General features: G+C 46.1%; 1 protein-coding gene across 1 annotated transcript; it reads left to right on the top strand.

The window, feature by feature from the left end:
- Positions 1–12,218: 12,218 nt before the first annotated feature.
- On the top strand, positions 12,219–17,666 carry LOC113757119. The gene has a single exon (XM_027300525.1). It carries the CDS (start codon positions 12,219–12,221, stop codon positions 17,664–17,666), a length of 5,448 nt encoding a protein of 1,815 aa, XP_027156326.1.
- The last annotated feature ends 2,705 nt before the right edge of the window (positions 17,667–20,371 follow it).

Genomic DNA, 20,371 nt, shown 5'->3' with positions numbered 1-20,371 from the left:
CTTTAAAAGTTCGGACAGCACTTCCCCTAAATTTGCTAACTTTTCCAGCCATCATGGCTTCATTATTCTTCTCATTCAAACCCAAAGGTACACACACAACAACAAGTTCATCCAATAGCCATTCAGCAAGCTCCAAGAAGTGCAAAGACAAGTCAAGCTAGGAAAAAGTCCGGAAATGAAGGTTAAGCTCAAAACCAGAAAAACAGTTTTGACGTCATTTTGCGGTAATGGTACCAAATGCGCTACGATTGTCGGATGAAGGTGCAAGATACACCGTTTCGAAGCTAGGAGATAGGTCTACAACATTACAGAAGGTCACTCAACCCAGTTTTGAGTGCAAACAGGTCAAAAATGCAGAATACCAACCCAGAACCGTAATTGCAGGTTCCCAAATTGCACTATGCTGTAATGAATACAACTCAGTCTATACAGGTCCAAATGCCGAAATTCCAAAGGCATATGTAAGCTAAGACATCCAGCTACATTTCATCAGAAGACCTCAACACCCAAATCCAAAAAAATTCCAGTCAAAACAACCCATTTACAGGCTCAGTTCGGCCATCCTGAAACCCAGAACAGCAATAGTAAATACGACATATCTCATTCTACACTACTCCAAATGCCCTGAAATTTTACAGGCACCCTTAAAACATCAATATCTACAACTTTCATGTTTTGAGCCAAGGCCAATTCGGCCTCTATCTAGGACCTAAAAATTCGGACAGAATGTTCATCACAAAACCCTCACTTTTCAATTTTTGGTCCAAAACAGAAATTGGTTGCAATTAATCACTTTTTCCACCTCCTAGAGTCATTAAACATCATTTTCAATCATCATACATGACCCCATAATCATATCCATATGAAAACAGAAAAATCCCCAAAAATAATAAATCTTCATCATTTTCAACCAAAATCAGGAAATCAACCATAAAATCACTTATTCAACCACCACCAATCACTAATTGAACATTATCAAGATCAAAGGAAAGGTTCCTTAGTCACTTACCTTACAAACCCAAGAAAAGACCCAACTTAGCACCTTTGCTTCTCAAACCACTTCACTACACACCTTAATACTACCAAGAGAAAGGTTTTTATGGAGCAAATCCAAGTTTAATCGGTTAAATTGTTTGATTGGAGCAAGAAATGAAGAAGTAAGATGAAAGCTTTCCTTTCTTTTCTCCTTGTGAAGCTCAGCCAAGATGATGAAGAATGAAGGTAATTTTGGATCAATTTGGTACTTATTTGGTAAAGGTAGTAAGATGGTCAAATGTCAAAGTCCAACCTTCAATAACAAGGTGACACTTGTCACTCTTTAAGCTTGAGATTATCTTCTTGTCTCTCCAAGACAAATATCTTAACACCTTGTAAAATAATATCACTTAATACAAAATTCCAACAAGTTGTCAAAAATATAATGCATTTACCGCACTTGCGGGTCCGACGTCCAAAATACGCTTTTAATTTCTCAAAAACTAATCGATACTAGAAAAATCATTTTAAAACTATTTTTGCTCATAAACTTTATCTGGGGAATTTTTATAATCAAGAAAATGTAGAAAAGGCGGGCGTTAAAAAAATAAAACCTAGAAAATTAAAAAAATTTCCGGGTTCTCAAACTCATTTTTTTTCGGGGCGTCACAATCTCCTCTCCTTAAAAGAATGTCGTCCTCGACATTCCCTCTTGTACCAATCAAGTCAAGACATCTCGCACAAATCTCTCAAGAGTTAAATCAAACCCACAGTCCGGCATCCTAAACTTCAAGCCTAGGATACACTACAGAGATCTGAAGCCTAAGCTCTGATACCACTTGTGACAGCCCCACCTCCCCCTAAGGCGAACCAGAGGGTTCGGCGGGCCGCCTGCCCAGCTCTCGCCGGGACTCAGTCGTTCACTACAGTGCTCAATTAAATTACAATATAAAAATCAAATATACATCAACTGGTCCACAAATACACATCCGTCTCCAATAATTACATGTCACAAATGCAGCGGAAACTAATCCCAAATATACATAAAATAATTCCAAATTCAAAATTGTACAAAGTTTAGGCCATCCATACACGTGCACAAGTACTACAAGTCCTTCCTTCGCCTTGAGCCCTGTGGAGGGGAATAAAATATTTTTGGGGTGAGCTAGAAGCTCAGCGAGTAACCAGCAAAAATCATTAAGCAAATATATTTCACAATGTTGCATTTCGATAATTCCGATGATGTCATGATTCAGAGATCAAATGTCCGTTTAGTGCTCTCGTGAGCCGGTGAAATCATAGCACTTGAACACCCAACGCTCAAATATTTCATTTAACATTAACTCACGAACTCACGAAAGTGGGAGCAACATCGGTGCTCCAGATAACCATGAACATGAACCATAAACAAGGTGGAGACGTTGGTGTCCAGCACAAGACTTTCCCAGAACTCATTGAAGCCAAATCATGTCATGAATTCACATGCAAGCACGCATGATATGCAATCGAATAATTAATGCAAGAAACATTTCACAAGTACTTTGGAAATAGTTTAGGGTCACTCACCTCCACGGCTCAGAAACCATCCATCATGTATCATTGCCTTGCTCAAACCCAAGTCTTAGATCACAAACTCAATGCAAACAAATCCTTTAAAAGTTCGGACAGCACTTCCCCTAAATTTGCTAACTTTTCCAGCCATCATGGCTTCATTATTCTTCTCATTCAAACCCAAAGGTACACACACAACAACAAGTTCATCCAATAGCCATTCAGCAAGCTCCAAGAAGTGCAAAGACAAGTCAAGCTAGGAAAAAGTCCGGAAATGAAGGTTAAGCTCAAAACCAGAAAAACAGTTTTGACGTCATTTTGCGGTAATGGTACCAAATGCGCTACGATTGTCGGATGAAGGTGCAAGATACACCGTTTCGAAGCTAGGAGATAGGTCTACAACATTACAGAAGGTCACTCAACCCAGTTTTGAGTGCAAACAGGTCAAAAATGCAGAATACCAACCCAGAACCGTAATTGCAGGTTCCCAAATTGCACTATGCTGTAATGAATACAACTCAGTCTATACAGGTCCAAATGCCGAAATTCCAAAGGCATATGTAAGCTAAGACATCCAGCTACATTTCATCAGAAGACCTCAACACCCAAATCCAAAAAAATTCCAGTCAAAACAACCCATTTACAGGCTCAGTTCGGCCATCCTGAAACCCAGAACAGCAATAGTAAATACGACATATCTCATTCTACACTACTCCAAATGCCCTGAAATTTTACAGGCACCCTTAAAACATCAATATCTACAACTTTCATGTTTTGATCCAAGGCCAATTCGGCCTCTATCTAGGACCTAAAAATTCGGACAGAATGTTCAAGAACCAAGGAACCCTAATTTTCCAGATTTCTTCCAAAACAGAAATTACTTGCAATTAATCAGCTTTTTCCAACCTCTAGAGTCTTAAACATCATTTTTCATCATCATCATGACCCATTAATCATATCATATGAAAACAGAAAAAATCCCCAAAAATAATAATGCTTCATCATTTCAACCAAAATCAAGGAATCCACCATAAAATCACTTATTCAACACCACCAATCACTAAATTGAACAATTATCAAGATCAAAGGAAAAGGTTCCTTAAGTCCACTTAACCTACAAACCCAAAGAAGAAGACCCACTTAGCACCTTGCTTCCTCAAACCACTTCACTACACACCTTATACTACAAGAGAAAGGTTTTTATGGAGCAAATCCAAGTTTAATCGTTAAATTTGTTTGATTGGAGCAAGAAATGAAGAAGTAAGATGAAAAGCTTTCCTTTCTTTTCTCCTTTGTGAAGCTCAGCCAAGAGATGAAAGAATGAAGGTTAATTTTGGATCAATTTGGTACTTATTTGTAAAGGTAGTAAGATGGTCAAATGTTCAAAGTCAACCTTCAATACAAGGTGACACTTGGTCAACTCTTTAAGCTTGAGATTATGCTTCTTGTCTCTCCAAGACAAATATCTTAACACCTTGTAAAATAAACTAATCAGCTTTATACAAAATTCAACAATTGTCAAATATATGCATTTAACCGCACTTGCGGGTCCGAGACGTCCAAGAATACGCTTTTAATTTCTTTTCTCAAAAACTAATCGATACTAGAAAAATCATTTTAAAACTATTTTTGCTCATAAACTTTATCTGGGGATTTTTATTTAATCAAGAAAATGTAGAAAAGGCGGGCGTTAAAAAATAAAACCTAGAAAATTAAAAAAATTTTCGCGGGTATTCTCACTCATTTTTTTTCGGGGCGTCAATCTCCTCTCCTTAAAAGAATGTCGATCCTCGACATTCCTCTTGTACGCAATCAGTCAAGACATCTCGCATCCAAATCTCTCAGAAGTTAAATTCAACCCACAGTCCGGCATCCTAGAACTTCAAGCCTAGGATACACTACAGACTGAAGCCCTAAGCTCTGATACGACTTGTGAACAGCCGCACCCCCCCAAGGCGAACCAGAGGGTTCGGCGGGCCGCTGCCAGCTCTCGCCGGGACTACAGTCGTTCACTACATGTGCTCAATTAAATATACAATATAAAAATCAAACTATACATCAACTGGTCCAACAAATACATACATCCGTCTCCAATAATTACATGTCACAGAATGCAGCGGAACTAATGCCCAAATATACATAAAGATAATTCCAAATCCAAAATTGTACAAAGTTTAGGCCATCATACACGTGCACAAGTACTACAGTTCCTTCCTTCGCCTTGAGCCGCTGTGGAGGGGAATAAAATAATTTTTGGGGTGAGCTAGAAGCTCAGCGAGTAACCGAGCAAAAAACTTAAGCAAATATATTTCACAATGTTGCATTTTCGATAATTCCGATGGAATGTCATGATTCAGAGATCATGTCCCGTTTAGTGCTCTCCGTGAGCCGGTGGAAATCATAAGCACTTGAAACACCCAACGCTCAAATATTTCATTTTAACATTAACTCACGAACTCACGAAAGTGGGAGCAACATCGTTTTGCTCCAGATAACCATGAACATGAACCATAAACAAGGGTGGAGACGTTGGTGTCCAGAGCACAAGACTTTCCCAGAACTCATTGAAGCCAAATCATGTCATGACTTCACATGCAAGCACGCATGATATGCAATGCGAATAATTATGCAAGAAACTTTCACAAGTACTTTGGAAATAGTTTAGGGTCACTCACCTCCACGGCTCAGAAACCATCCATCATGTATCATTGCCTTGCTCAAACCCAAGTCTTAGATCACAAACTCAATGCAAACAAATCCTTTAAAAGTTCGGACAGCACTTCCCCTAAATTTGCTAACTTTTCCAGCCATCATGGCTTCATTATTCTTCTCATTCAAACCCAAAGGTACACACACAACAACAAGTTCATCCAATAGCCATTCAGCAAGCTCCAAGAAGTGCAAAGACAAGTCAAGCTAGGAAAAAGTCCGGAAATGAAGGTTAAGCTCAAAACCAGAAAAACAGTTTTGACGTCATTTTGCGGTAATGGTACCAAATGCGCTACGATTGTCGGATGAAGGTGCAAGATACACCGTTTCGAAGCTAGGAGATAGGTCTACAACATTACAGAAGGTCACTCAACCCAGTTTTGAGTGAAAACAGGTCAAAAATGCAGAATACCAACCCAGAACCGTAATTGCAGGTTCCCAAATTTCACTATGCTGTAATGAATACAACTCAGTCTATACAGGTCCAAATGCCGAAATTCCAAAGGCATATGTAAGCTAAGACATCCAGCTACATTTCATCAGAAGACCTCAACACCCAAATCCAAAAAAATTCCAGTCAAAACAACCCATTTACAGGCTCAGTTCGGCCATCCTGAAACCCAGAACAGCAATAGTAAATACGACATATCTCATTCTACACTACTCCAAATGCCCTGAAATTTTACAGGCACCCTTAAAACATCAATATCTACAACTTTCATGTTTTGATCCAAGGCCAATTCGGCCTCTATCTAGGACCTAAAAATTCGGACAGAATGTTCATCACAAAACCCTCACTTTTCAATTTTTGGTCCAAAACAGAAATTGGTTGCAATTAATCACTTTTTCCACCTCCTAGAGTCATTAAACATCATTTTCAATCATCATACATGACCCCATAATCATATCCATATGAAAACAGAAAAATCCCCAAAAATAATAAATCTTCATCATTTTCAACCAAAATCAGGAAATCAACCATAAAATCACTTATTCAACCACCACCAATCACTAATTGAACATTATCAAGATCAAAGGAAAGGTTCCTTAGTCACTTACCTTACAAACCCAAGAAAAGACCCAACTTAGCACCTTTGCTTCTCAAACCACTTCACTACACACCTTAATACTACCAAGAGAAAGGTTTTTATGGAGCAAATCCAAGTTTAATCGGTTAAATTGCTTGATTGGAGCAAGAAATGAAGAAGTAAGATGAAAGCTTTCCTTTCTTTTCTCCTTGTGAAGCTCAGCCAAGATGATGAAGAATGAAGGTAATTTTGGATCAATTTGGTACTTATTTGGTAAAGGTAGTAAGATGGTCAAATGTCAAAGTCCAACCTTCAATAACAAGGTGACACTTGTCACTCTTTAAGCTTGAGATTATCTTCTTGTCTCTCCAAGACAAATATCTTAACACCTTGTAAAATAATATCACTTAATACAAAATTCCAACAAGTTGTCAAAAATATAATGCATTTACCGCACTTGCGGGTCCGACGTCCAAAATACGCTTTTAATTTCTCAAAAACTAATCGATACTAGAAAAATCATTTTAAAACTATTTTTGCTCATAAACTTTATCTGGGGAATTTTTATAATCAAGAAAATGTAGAAAAGGCGGGCGTTAAAAAAATAAAACCTAGAAAATTAAAAAAATTTCCGGGTTCTCAAACTCATTTTTTTTCGGGGCGTCACAATCTCCTCTCCTTAAAAGAATGTCGTCCTCGACATTCCCTCTTGTACCAATCAAGTCAAGACATCTCGCACAAATCTCTCAAGAGTTAAATCAAACCCACAGTCCGGCATCCTAAACTTCAAGCCTAGGATACACTACAGAGATCTGAAGCCTAAGCTCTGATACCACTTGTGACAGCCCCACCTCCCCCTAAGGCGAACCAGAGGGTTCGGCGGGCCGCCTGCCCAGCTCTCGCCGGGACTCAGTCGTTCACTACAGTGCTCAATTAAATTACAATATAAAAATCAAATATACATCAACTGGTCCACAAATACACATCCGTCTCCAATAATTACATGTCACAAATGCAGCGGAAACTAATCCCAAATATACATAAAATAATTCCAAATCCAAAATTGTACAAAGTTTAGGCCATCCATACACGTGCACAAGTACTACAAGTCCTTCCTTCGCCTTGAGCCCTGTGGAGGGGAATAAAATATTTTTGGGGTGAGCTAGAAGCTCAGCGAGTAACCAGCAAAAATCATTAAGCAAATATATTTCACAATGTTGCATTTCGATAATTCCGATGATGTCATGATTCAGAGATCAAATGTCCGTTTAGTGCTCTCGTGAGCCGGTGAAATCATAGCACTTGAACACCCAACGCTCAAATATTTCATTTAACATTAACTCACGAACTCACGAAAGTGGGAGCAACATCGGTGCTCCAGATAACCATGAACATGAACCATAAACAAGGTGGAGACGTTGGTGTCAGCACAAGACTTTCCCAGAACTCATTGAAGCCAAATCATGTCATGAATTCACATGCAAGCACGCATGATATGCAATCGAATAATTAATGCAAGAAACATTTCACAAGTACTTTGGAAATAGTTTAGGGTCACTCACCTCCACGGCTCAGAAACCATCCATCATGTATCATTGCCTTGCTCAAACCCAAGTCTTAGATCACAAACTCAATGCAAACAAATCCTTTAAAAGTTCGGACAGCACTTCCCCTAAATTTGCTAACTTTTCCAGCCATCATGGCTTCATTATTCTTCTCATTCAAACCCAAAGGTACACACACAACAACAAGTTCATCCAATAGCCATTCAGCAAGCTCCAAGAAGTGCAAAGACAAGTCAAGCTAGGAAAAAGTCCGGAAATGAAGGTTAAGCTCAAAACCAGAAAAACAGTTTTGACGTCATTTTGCGGTAATGGTACCAAATGCGCTACGATTGTCGGATGAAGGTGCAAGATACACCGTTTCGAAGCTAGGAGATAGGTCTACAACATTACAGAAGGTCACTCAACCCAGTTTTGAGTGCAAACAAGTCAAAAATGCAGAATACCAACCCAGAACCGTAATTGCAGGTTCCCAAATTGCACTATGCTGTAATGAATACAACTCAGTCTATACAGGTCCAAATGCCGAAATTCCAAAGGCATATGTAAGCTAAGACATCCAGCTACATTTCATCAGAAGACCTCAACACCCAAATCCAAAAAAATTCCAGTCAAAACAACCCATTTACAGGCTCAGTTCGGCCATCCTGAAACCCAGAACAGCAATAGTAAATACGACATATCTCATTCTACACTACTCCAAATGCCCTGAAATTTTACAGGCACCCTTAAAACATCAATATCTACAACTTTCATGTTTTGAGCCAAGGCCAATTCGGCCTCTATCTAGGACCTAAAAATTCGGACAGAATGTTCATCACAAAACCCTCACTTTTCAATTTTTGGTCCAAAACAGAAATTGGTTGCAATTAATCACTTTTTCCACCTCCTAGAGTCATTAAACATCATTTTCAATCATCATACATGACCCCATAATCATATCCATATGAAAACAGAAAAATCCCCAAAAATAATAAATCTTCATCATTTTCAACCAAAATCAGGAAATCAACCATAAAATCACTTATTCAACCACCACCAATCACTAATTGAACATTATCAAGATCAAAGGAAAGGTTCCTTAGTCACTTACCTTACAAACCCAAGAAAAGACCCAACTTAGCACCTTTGCTTCTCAAACCACTTCACTACACACCTTAATACTACCAAGAGAAAGGTTTTTATGGAGCAAATCCAAGTTTAATCGGTTAAATTGTTTGATTGGAGCAAGAAATGAAGAAGTAAGATGAAAGCTTTCCTTTCTTTTCTCCTTGTGAAGCTCAGCCAAGATGATGAAGAATGAAGGTAATTTTGGATCAATTTGGTACTTATTTGGTAAAGGTAGTAAGATGGTCAAATGTCAAAGTCCAACCTTCAATAACAAGGTGACACTTGTCACTCTTTAAGCTTGAGATTATCTTCTTGTCTCTCCAAGACAAATATCTTAACACCTTGTAAAATAATATCACTTAATACAAAATTCCAACAAGTTGTCAAAAATATAATGCATTTACCGCACTTGCGGGTCCGACGTCCAAAATACGCTTTTAATTTCTCAAAAACTAATCGATACTAGAAAAATCATTTTAAAACTATTTTTGCTCATAAACTTTATCTGGGGAATTTTTATAATCAAGAAAATGTAGAAAAGGCGGGCGTTAAAAAAATAAAACCTAGAAAATTAAAAAAATTTCCGGGTTCTCAAACTCATTTTTTTTCGGGGCGTCACAATCTCCTCTCCTTAAAAGAATGTCATCCTCGACATTCCCTCTTGTACCAATCAAGTCAAGACATCTCGCACAAATCTCTCAAGAGTTAAATCAAACCCACAGTCCGGCATCCTAAACTTCAAGCCTAGGATACACTACAGAGATCTGAAGCCTAAGCTCTGATACCACTTGTGACAGCCCCACCTCCCCCTAAGGCGAACCAGAGGGTTCGGCGGGCCGCCTGCCCAGCTCTCGCCGGGACTCAGTCGTTCACTACAGTGCTCAATTAAATTACAATATAAAAATCAAATATACATCAACTGGTCCACAAATACACATCCGTCTCCAATAATTACATGTCACAAATGCAGCGGAAACTAATCCCAAATATACATAAAATAATTCCAAATCCAAAATTGTACAAAGTTTAGGCCATCCATACACGTGCACAAGTACTACAAGTCCTTCCTTCGCCTTGAGCCCTGTGGAGGGGAATAAAATATTTTTGGGGTGAGCTAGAAGCTCAGCGAGTAACCAGCAAAAATCATTAAGCAAATATATTTCACAATGTTGCATTTCGATAATTCCGATGATGTCATGATTCAGAGATCAAATGTCCGTTTAGTGCTCTCGTGAGCCGGTGAAATCATAGCACTTGAACACCCAACGCTCAAATATTTCATTTAACATTAACTCACGAACTCACGAAAGTGGGAGCAACATCGGTGCTCCAGATAACCATGAACATGAACCATAAACAAGGTGGAGACGTTGGTGTCCAGCACAAGACTTTCCCAGAACTCATTGAAGCCAAATCATGTCATGAATTCACATGCAAGCACGCATGATATGCAATCGAATAATTAATGCAAGAAACATTTCACAAGTACTTTGGAAATAGTTTAGGGTCACTCACCTCCACGGCTCAGAAACCATCCATCATGTATCATTGCCTTGCTCAAACCCAAGTCTTAGATCACAAACTCAATGCAAACAAATCCTTTAAAAGTTCGGACAGCACTTCCCCTAAATTTGCTAACTTTTCCAGCCATCATGGCTTCATTATTCTTCTCATTCAAACCCAAAGGTACACACACAACAACAAGTTCATCCAATAGCCATTCAGCAAGCTCCAAGAAGTGCAAAGACAAGTCAAGCTAGGAAAAAGTCCGGAAATGAAGGTTAAGCTCAAAACCAGAAAAACAGTTTTGACGTCATTTTGCGGTAATGGTACCAAATGCGCTACGATTGTCGGATGAAGGTGCAAGATACACCGTTTCGAAGCTAGGAGATAGGTCTACAACATTACAGAAGGTCACTCAACCCAGTTTTGAGTGAAAACAGGTCAAAAATGCAGAATACCAACCCAGAACCGTAATTGCAGGTTCCCAAATTTCACTATGCTGTAATGAATACAACTCAGTCTATACAGGTCCAAATGCCGAAATTCCAAAGGCATATGTAAGCTAAGACATCCAGGTACATTTCATCAGAAGATCTCAACACCCAAATCCAAAAAAATTCCAGTCAAAACAACCCATTTACAGGCTCAGTTCGGCCATCCTGAAACCCAGAACAGCAATAGTAAATACGACATATCTCATTCTACACTACTCCAAATGCCCTGAAATTTTACAGGAACCCTTAAAACATCAATATCTACAACTTTCATGTTTTGAGCCAAGGCCAATTCGGCCTCTATCTAGGACCTAAAAATTCGGACAGAATGTTCATCACAAAACCCTCACTTTTCAATTTTTGGTCCAAAACAGAAATTGGTTGCAATTAATCACTTTTTCCACCTCCTAGAGTCATTAAACATCATTTTCAATCATCATACATGACCCCATAATCATATCCATATGAAAACAGAAAAATCCCCAAAAATAATAAATCTTCATCATTTTCAACCAAAATCAGGAAATCAACCATAAAATCACTTATTCAACCACCACCAATCACTAATTGAACATTATCAAGATCAAAGGAAAGGTTCCTTAGTCACTTACCTTACAAACCCAAGAAAAGACCCAACTTAGCACCTTTGCTTCTTGAGGATGCTCACCTCGGCCGCCCCGCATGTCCGAGGTGACCTCACCTCGTCCGACATCAGAGCTCACCCGTGCCTCGGGGATATCCCTTAAGCTCGGCCGGATCCCTAGTCTACCGTGTAGGTGACCTCGGCACCTCCACCTCAGCTGCACGCGGACGAGGCAAGTCACCTGACATCATCCGGGATCAGTGCTTTATCTGAAAAGCACTGTCGCACTTAATGACTACTGCAAAGGACTCCTCGTCACCCTGTCCAGGCGGCTACAGTGTCAGAGTCAGACCTCCTGACACGGGACAGAGCCGTAATGACCAGAGGGTGGGTCCCACCAGCATAAGCCCTCCGCTTTGTCCTCTACTCTCCCTCTATAAATACCCCAGACACACTCCCAACAAGTAAGCATACACTGTTCATTTGCTTATACTTTAGCATTCTCTCGTTCCCTTACTAACTTGATCGTCGGAGTGATTCCAGGGGAGAAGCCCCGCCACTCACTTCGGACAAGGAGGTTCACTTCGGACACGGGAGTTTACCTCACTTCATCTCAGAGAGGACTGATTCAGGTCGGCTCAGCTACCAACCAAAAATCACCTCTTCAATTGGCGCCGTCTGTGGGAACGAGATCGCTACTACAATGAGATCCACGCGCTCCAGAAGCGGAAGAGTTCCCTCAACTGGGGCTGGGCAGACATCCGGAGCCCAGCAAGATCGTATCTCTGAGGAACATGGGTCCCAAAGGACCCAGCCTAACAATGAAGAGGCCATCGCCAAGATGGCCGAGTTTGTCACGGACAACCCCAACATCTTTGAGGAATTAGGAAGGTACCTCAAGAGGCAGGGAAAAGAAAAAGCCGAGTCTTCCAAGAGGAGACCGACGAAGTCCCCTGAAGTGCCCTCAGGCGAGGACTCCGAAGATGGGCGTCTATCTCGGAGCACCTCCAGGCGAGCCTCATCCAAGGCAACCTCCAAGATTGCCTCCATCTCCCGAGCGTTTTCTCGGGGACTACTGGGAAAACGAGCCGAGGACCCACCTCGGCGTCCCGGAGGCCTGGCTTCTGACTACATGAGGGCTCCGCCCTTCACGGATGACATCAATGGGGAGATGGTGCCCCCGAACTTTAAGCTACCAAATTTGCACACCTATGACGGCCGAGGTGACCCCGAGGATCACCTCCGCGCCTTCATCTCCGCATTCCGACTTTACTGCGTCCCTGACGCCGTGATCTGTCGGGCTTTCCCCATCTTCCTGCACGGGACCGCCCGGAAATGGTTCTGGAGTTTAGAACCAGGGAGCATTTCCTCCCTAGATGAGCTGATAGACCGGTTCATCCACCGCTTTGTGTCGTCTCGACCAATAACAAAGACTTCAGCTTACCTCTTGAACCTGCAACAGGGTCAGGGCGAGTCACTTCGCTCGTACGCCCAAAGGTTCAACGAGGAGAATGTACAGATACCTGACCAGAACGAGCAAGTAACTATTGCTGCCTTCACCAACGGGTTAGTGGCCGGGATCTTCAACACCGAAATCCATCGGCAGTACCCCCGTACACTTCGGGAGCTCTGGGAAAGAGTGGACCAGGGAATCCGAAGTGAAGATGTAAATCGCATGAAACGAGAAGCCCAAGCATCTCGTACTGGGCAAGATCCGCGGAGGAGGAAAGACACTGGCCGAGGTGAACCAGGCCCAAGTGGCACTTCAAACCAACCCCGAGACCGCCGAAGTGTCTTCGACCGGATCGTGAAAGGCAGATCGTCCACCTCGGACGCCGAGCTGACGCCCCTCAATTCGAGCCGGACCCACGTCCTGGCTGTGATGAGGCAGAATCACCTCGGCCGCAACCCTCCCGAAATTCCGGGGAGGAGAGATAAGAGGAACTCGAACCTCTACTGTGCCTACCACCGTGATGTAGGACACGAGACTGAGGACTGCAATGACCTGAAGCGGGAAATCGAAAATTTGATCCGGCAAGGATACCTGAAGCAATTCGTCCGCAAGGATGGAGGCTTCAACCGAAGCGTCTCCCACCGGGAGAACCGGGGCCCCCGCCGAGACGACCGACGGGACACGAACATGCATTGCCGAGGTCCCGAAGACCGTAGGGAGGACAAGCAGCCCCCACGCGATGGCTCACCGGGCTACGGCCCCAACATCGCCGGGGTGATCAACACCATCGCGGGAGGACCAACGGGAGGAGACAGCCAGAACTCCCGGAAGCGGACCTACCGCCAGGCCGAGATGGAGGTGGCCGAGCCGAGCTCTCGGCTGTCCGAGGTCATCACCTACGGCCCCGCTGACCCCGTTCCTGCGGCCTCCAGCAATCATGAAGCTCTTGTGATTGAAGTCCTCACCAACAACTACGTAGTCAAAAAGGTCTACGTAGACCCCGGAAGCTCGGTAGACGTCTTGTACTACCGGACTTTCGAAAATTTGAAGCTGACAAGGGAGCAACTCACTCCTGTCAGAACTCCCCTCGTGGGATTCGGGGGACACGTCGTCCACCCGGAAGGCATGTTGACCCTGGTGGTAACAATCGGGCGTCATCCACGCTGCCGAACTGTGCCTGTCAGTTTTGCAGTGGTCAAAGCAGACTCCCCCTACAATATGCTGATAGGCCGGCCCACGCTCAATGCCTTGAGAGCCGTATACTCCACCTACCACCTGAGCTTTAAATTCCCAACATCTGCGGGGGTGGCCGAGGTAAGCAGCGATGTGGGCGCCGCCCGAGAGTGCTACCTCGCCACCATTCAAGCAGCAGTCACCCCCCGGCCCTCACCGAGGTCAGAAGAAAAGAGGCCAGCGGTCCTCTCCATAGACTGCATCGACCCTCAGAAGGCAGAAGAGCCCAACAGGCTGGAGCCAGGGGATGAAGTGGAACTGGTGGTAGTGGATGAAGCGAAACCTGACCAAGTGGTCCAGGTAGGGGCGGGACTCCCCCCACCCCTGAAAGAAGAAATGATTTCTCTGATCAAAGACCACCGAGACGTCTTCGCGTGGTCCGCGGATGAAGTGGTCGGAGTGCCACCCGAGCTCATGACTCACCAACTCAACGTTGACCCGCAGGCCCGACCTGTGCGACAGAAACGAAGGCACTTCGGCCCCGAACGTAGCCAAGCCATATCGGATGAGGTCGACAAGCTCTTGCCGGCCAAGATGATCCACGAGGTCCAATATCCCACCTGGCTGTCCAATCCAGTCATGGTAAAAAAGGACACCGGGGGATGGAGAATGTGTGTTGACTTCACCGACCTCAACAAGGCCTGCCCCAAAGATTGCTATCCTTTGCCAAGGATAGACGCCCTCGTCGACGCGGCGATGGGGTATGAAATCCTCTGCTTCCTAGATGCCTTCAAAGGGTATCATCAAATAGGAATGAGTGAGGAGGACCAAGAGAAAACGGCGTTCTACACCGACCGAGGTACTTATTGTTACACTACCATGCCCTTCGGGCTAAAGAACGCCGGGGCGACCTACCAAAGGCTGATCAACCGACTCTTCCAGAATCAGATCGGTCGCAATGTGGAGGCCTATGTGGATGACATCCTCGTTAAAAGCCTCACCACTTCATCCTTTCTGTCAGACGTGAGGGAAGTCTTTGGTGTCCTGCGAGACTCGAGGATGAAGCTGAATCCCAAGAAGTGCGTCTTCGGCGTCACCTCGGGAAAATTCTTGGGGTATCTGGTTTCCCACCGGGGAATCGAGGCCAACCCCGACAAGGTGAAAGCCATTCATGACATGTCTCCACCCCGGAACATCCGAGAAGTCCAACGGCTGAATGGACGCCTGGCCGCGCTGAATCGCTTCCTGTCCCAATCAGCTGAGAAAGCTCTGCCTTTCTTTAAGGTGCTGAAAAATGCTGACCAGTTCGCCTGGACTGAGGAGTGTCAGGCTGCTTTCGACCAGCTGAAGCAGTACTTGCATCACCTACCAACTCTCGCTTCACCTCGGCCCGAGGAGAAGCTCTACCTCTACCTCTCCGCAGCCGACGAGGCTGTCAGCGCTGTGCTCATCCGAGATGAGGGCACCCAAGTGCCGGTCTACTACGTCAGCCGAGCCCTCCGCGGGCCGGAGACCCGATACACGCAAGTGGAAAAACTTGTGCTGGGGCTCGTCCACGCAGCTCGGCGGTTGAAACCCTACTTCTTAGCCCATCCCATCTCGGTCAGGACCGACCAGCCCATTCGGCAAATATTGGTGCGACCCGAAGCTTCTGGTCGCCTCACCAAGTGGGCTGTCGAATTGGGAGAATATGACTTGTCCTACGAGCCACGCACCGCCATAAAAGCTCAAGCTTTAGCTGACTTCCTTGCTGAGCTCACCTTCACGGAAGGTCCGGAGTCCACTTCAGCCTTACCCGAGGTGTCCACCTCATCCCTGTGGACATTGTATGTCGATGGATCCTCTAATGGAGACGGCTGCGGAGCCGGACTGCTCCTGGAAGGACCTCAGGGGGAGGTTTGCTCTTACGCCCTCCGCTTTGACTTCCCGGCCACCAACAATGAAGCCGAGTACGAGGCTCTAATCGCTGGACTCCAGCTAGCCCGCAAGCTCGGCGCCCAGCAAATCCATGTCCGCAGTGACTCCCAGCTCGTGGTACGCCAAGTTATTGGTGAGTACGAGGCCAAGGATGAGACCATGCAACGGTACCTCTCCAAAGTTCACCAACTCACCTCGTACTTCAAGTCATTCGAAATCCAAAGGATCCCTCGGTCCCAGAATAAGCGAGCCGACGCCTTATCCCGGCTGGCTTCCACTTCATTCTCTGACCTCAACAAAACCGTCTTGGTGGAGGTCCTGAGTGAACCAGGGTACGTGGAAGAGGTGGCCTGCCCCGTGCACTCTGAAGAAACTTGGATGACCCCGTTCATCCTTTTCTTAGGTCAAGGAGTCCTTCCCGAAGACCGAGCTGAAGCAAGGAAGATACAACGCAAAGCCCCTCGGTATGCGCTCCGCGAGGGAGAACTATATAAGCGCTCCTACCTCGGCCCATGGTTGAGGTGTGTCACCCCCGAGGCAGGACGCGAGGTCCTCCACGAGATCCACGAGGGCCTATGTGGGGCTCACATCGGCCACAGGATGCTGGCTAAGAAGGCTATGCTCCTGGGATATTTTTGGCCCTCACTTCGGCAAGACTCTCAGGACCTCGTTCTCGGCTGCCCTTCCTGCCAAGTCCACGCACCCGAGCACCACCAGCCTTCAAATTTCATGGTCCCCATCACTTCACCCTGGCCGTTTGAGCAATGGGGGACAGACATCATAGGTCCCTTCCCCAAAGCCGTCGGGGGTTATACTTTCTTAGTAACCGCTGTGGATTACTTCACCAAGTGGGTCGAGGCCGAGCCACTTCGGACCATCTCAGGGCTGGCCATTCAAAAATTCTTTTGGAAGTGCATTATCTGCCGCTTCGGCATACCTCAGATCATCATTTCGGACAATGGGAGACAGTTTGCCGAGAACCCATTCAAGACTTGGTGCGAGAACCTCGGCATCAAACAACACTTCACTTCGGTAGGCCACCCTCAGGCCAATGGTCAAGCAGAGAACTTCAACCGAACTCTCCTGCATGGTCTCAAGACCCGACTACACCAAGCTGGGTCATCTTGGGTGGAGGAACTCCCCAGTGTCCTGTGGTCGTATCGAACCACGCCGAGGTCAGCGACGCAAGAGACCCCATTCTCCCTGACCTACGGCGCCGAGGCGGTCATCCCGGCTGAGATCCTTACCCCCAGCCCTCGGCTGGCAGCCTATGCCGCCGAGGTGAACGACGAAGAGAGGCAGCTGGACCTCGACCTCGTCGAAGAACGAAGGAACCTCGTCTCAGCCCGGATAGCTTCTTACAAGAACACACTGGCACACTACTACAATGCCCGCGTAAAACATCGTAGATTCCAACCTGGAGACTTGGTTCTGAGAAAAAACTCGATCAGCCGAGCTGAGCCCCAAGGCAAACTGTGTCCGAAATGGGAAGGCCCCTACCGGGTTGTCGAGTCTAATCTTAAGGGATATTGTAAGTTAAGCTACCGAGATGGCTCATTAGTGCCGAGGTCTTGGCACGCCGAGAACCTCAGATTGTATTATGTTTGAATTTTTAATCAAGTTATGACTTCGGAAATTGTGTTATTCTTCAACATCGGTATTACGCTATCAAAAAATAAGGGGGACAAGCGAGGGATGAAGTCAAAGCAAAGCAAGAAATTAAAGAGCTGAGATGAGAAGAAACAGACTTTCATTCAACAGAGGTGTTACAAAAAATACAAAGCCGAGGTCTGAGTGCTGCTCAACACTTCACCTCGGCCACCCCCTTAGAGCCTACGAGCCTAAACCCCCGTATCGGCTGCATCCCCGGTCTTGGCTCCCTCCCGGGGATCCTTTTCTTCGGCCTCCTTTCCGCCGGAGTGAAGTTCATCTCCATGCTCTTTGCCGACGTCTCCTTCGACGTCGTCCCCTCCGGCTTCGTCTCCCTCAGCGTCCTCTCCTCCAGCTTCTTCCACTTCCACCTCCTCGAACACTTCGTCGAGTTCGGACAACCACTTGTTGAACTCGACCTGGACTTCGGCCAAGTTCCTTCCCGCCTGGATGCCTTCGGCCATCCGATCGCATAGCTCCTTGGAGTCCTCGTTATAGCTGGTATGGTTTTTCAGAGACTCCAAGACTTCGGAGGGGAGGTGAGCCGCAGCCTCGTCAACGGCCGATGTGAAGCCAAACATGAAGTTAGGCGTAAGTAGTTGGCCGAGGTCCTTGATGAAGGCCTCGGACTTCCGAAAAGCGTCTACGGCCGAGGCTCCGGCACCCTCGAGAGCTTGCTCGTGGGATTTCTTCACCTCGTCCCCCCTCTTCTGCTCCTCTTCGAGGGCCGATCTGAGACTGTTCATAGTAGCCGCGGCCTCCTCATCTCTCACCTCGGCCTCCTTAAGCCGTCTTTCGAGCTCGGCCTTCTCGGACTCGGACACCAACAGTTTTTTCTCCAGCTTGGAGATTTGATTTTGCAGCTTGCCGGTGTCCTGTTCCTCGACCAGAGCACAGTAGCGGTGTGCCATCTCGGCCACAAAGGCCGAGGTGGAAGCTGTGGACACCATGAGGCTCTGGACCATCTCAGCCGGAGTTAGTTTCTTCATAAACTCCAAATCCCTTGGCAAAGGGGAGTGCATTACTAGCTCTTGGGCGACCCGAGGATGCTGGCACCTGTCGTTGACAGAAATCTTCCAGTCCGGGCACCAATGCCCGCCGGGGTGCGTCTTGTCGTCTCCGCGAAACACTGGGGGGCTATGGAAACGATTCCATAGCGAGGTCCCCGACACCGGGTTGACTGGAGGCTTCAGCTGCTTGCCTCGGCCAGAAGGAGGTGTGACTGTTGTGACAACTCCAAGGGGAACTCCCTCTGGCACGGACGAGGTGGACCCCGTAGCAGCGGTGGCCGAGCTGCTTTGACCAACCGGGGTGGGAGTGCTCTTGGCCGCCGAGGTCTTGGCAGCCTGCCCTTGCGATTTCTTCTTCGGCGGAGGTGCCGACGTCTCATCAGAGCTCTTCCTCTTCTGCCTTTTGGCCACTTCGGACGAGCCCGATACGACGATGTCGGACAGTTTAGTCACTGCACAAAAAACAAATATTATCATATGTCTTAGCCGAAGTGAAAGCAAAGTTATGAAAGAAAATTACAAGGAATCTTAAGTTTGGTGGAAGTGAAGGGAGCTCTGTCAGGACGGAGCAAAGCTCGGCTGATTCCCCCGTCAACCAGCACGGCTTCGGGGTAGTCCAGACTGTATATCCGAAGTCCCGACCTCATCAGCTTCTGGAAGTCCTCCTCCTTGGCATCCCCAGCGGAAGGATCGGCCTTCGCTTTGATTGGCCTCCACCAGAAACCTCTAGGGAAGTCCACTTCGGACACAAAGAAGAAGTCGCGTTTCCAATTCTTGATCGAGCTGGGAGAACCGACCACCAACTTCGGAATGGCATTGTTCCGGTTGCTGACAAAAAACCATCCCTTGTCTGTCCCGTGCGCCTTAAGGGTATAACATCGGCGGAAGAGGTCGACAGAGGGAGCCACCTCCTGATGTCGGCACAGCATCTCGAACCCTATAATGATGCGGATCGCGTTCGGGGCGAGTTGGGTAATCCTCACGCCGAAGTGACGAAGCAAGTCCCTGAAGAACCTTGACGTGGGCATCCTCAGCCCGGCCTCTAACTGTTGGACATAGATGGCCACTGTGCCCAAGGGGGGCTTTTCGGCTGAGTCATCAGCTCCGGCCGGAATGATCTCGTACCCCGACCGGAAAGGGTACTTGTTCATCACCTTCACGGCCCTATCTCTTCGGATGCGACTTCTAAACTTCGGCATCTTGCCGAAGTCGATGTTGGCTAGGTCCTCGGGAGCGACAGGCTCCAGGGCGTCCTCGTCGTGTGGTGTCTCGACGCCGAGCTCCTCGTTGTAGTCCACCTCGGAACCACCCTCGCTCATCTCGGATGACTCCAACTCCGAGGCTGCCCCACTGGCTCCCGCCTCGGTTGATCCCTTCTCAGAACTCGGGGTCGACCCTTCCGAACTAGATGTCGTCGCTTCTTCCCCAGGATCCGGCCTCACCTCGGTCAGGTGGCTCGGAGTTATGGTCTCTTTGTGGGTCTTAGCCGTTTTGGCCATGGGTGAAAGACGAAATAAGAAAGAAGAAGGGTACTTACTATTGCCTACGGAACTGGACGAAGTGGATGACCTCGGATCTGATCTCGGCTACTACTCCGATCTCGGCTACTATATTGACCTCGGCTACGCTCGCGAACTTTGCGGGTCTCGGATG

The sequence above is a fragment of the Coffea eugenioides genome, unplaced genomic scaffold (assembly GCF_003713205.1).
Source record: "Coffea eugenioides isolate CCC68of unplaced genomic scaffold, Ceug_1.0 ScVebR1_2742;HRSCAF=3825, whole genome shotgun sequence".
Lineage (NCBI taxonomy): Eukaryota > Viridiplantae > Streptophyta > Magnoliopsida > Gentianales > Rubiaceae > Coffea > Coffea eugenioides.
The sequence above is the reverse complement of the archived record's forward strand: the minus strand, read 5'-3'. Positions and strand labels throughout refer to the sequence as shown.

Coding starts and splice junctions, on each gene's coding strand:
- LOC113757119 (XM_027300525.1), top strand. CDS start 12,219: ATGAGATCCACGCGCTCCAGAAGCGGAAGAGTTCCCTCAACTGGGGCT.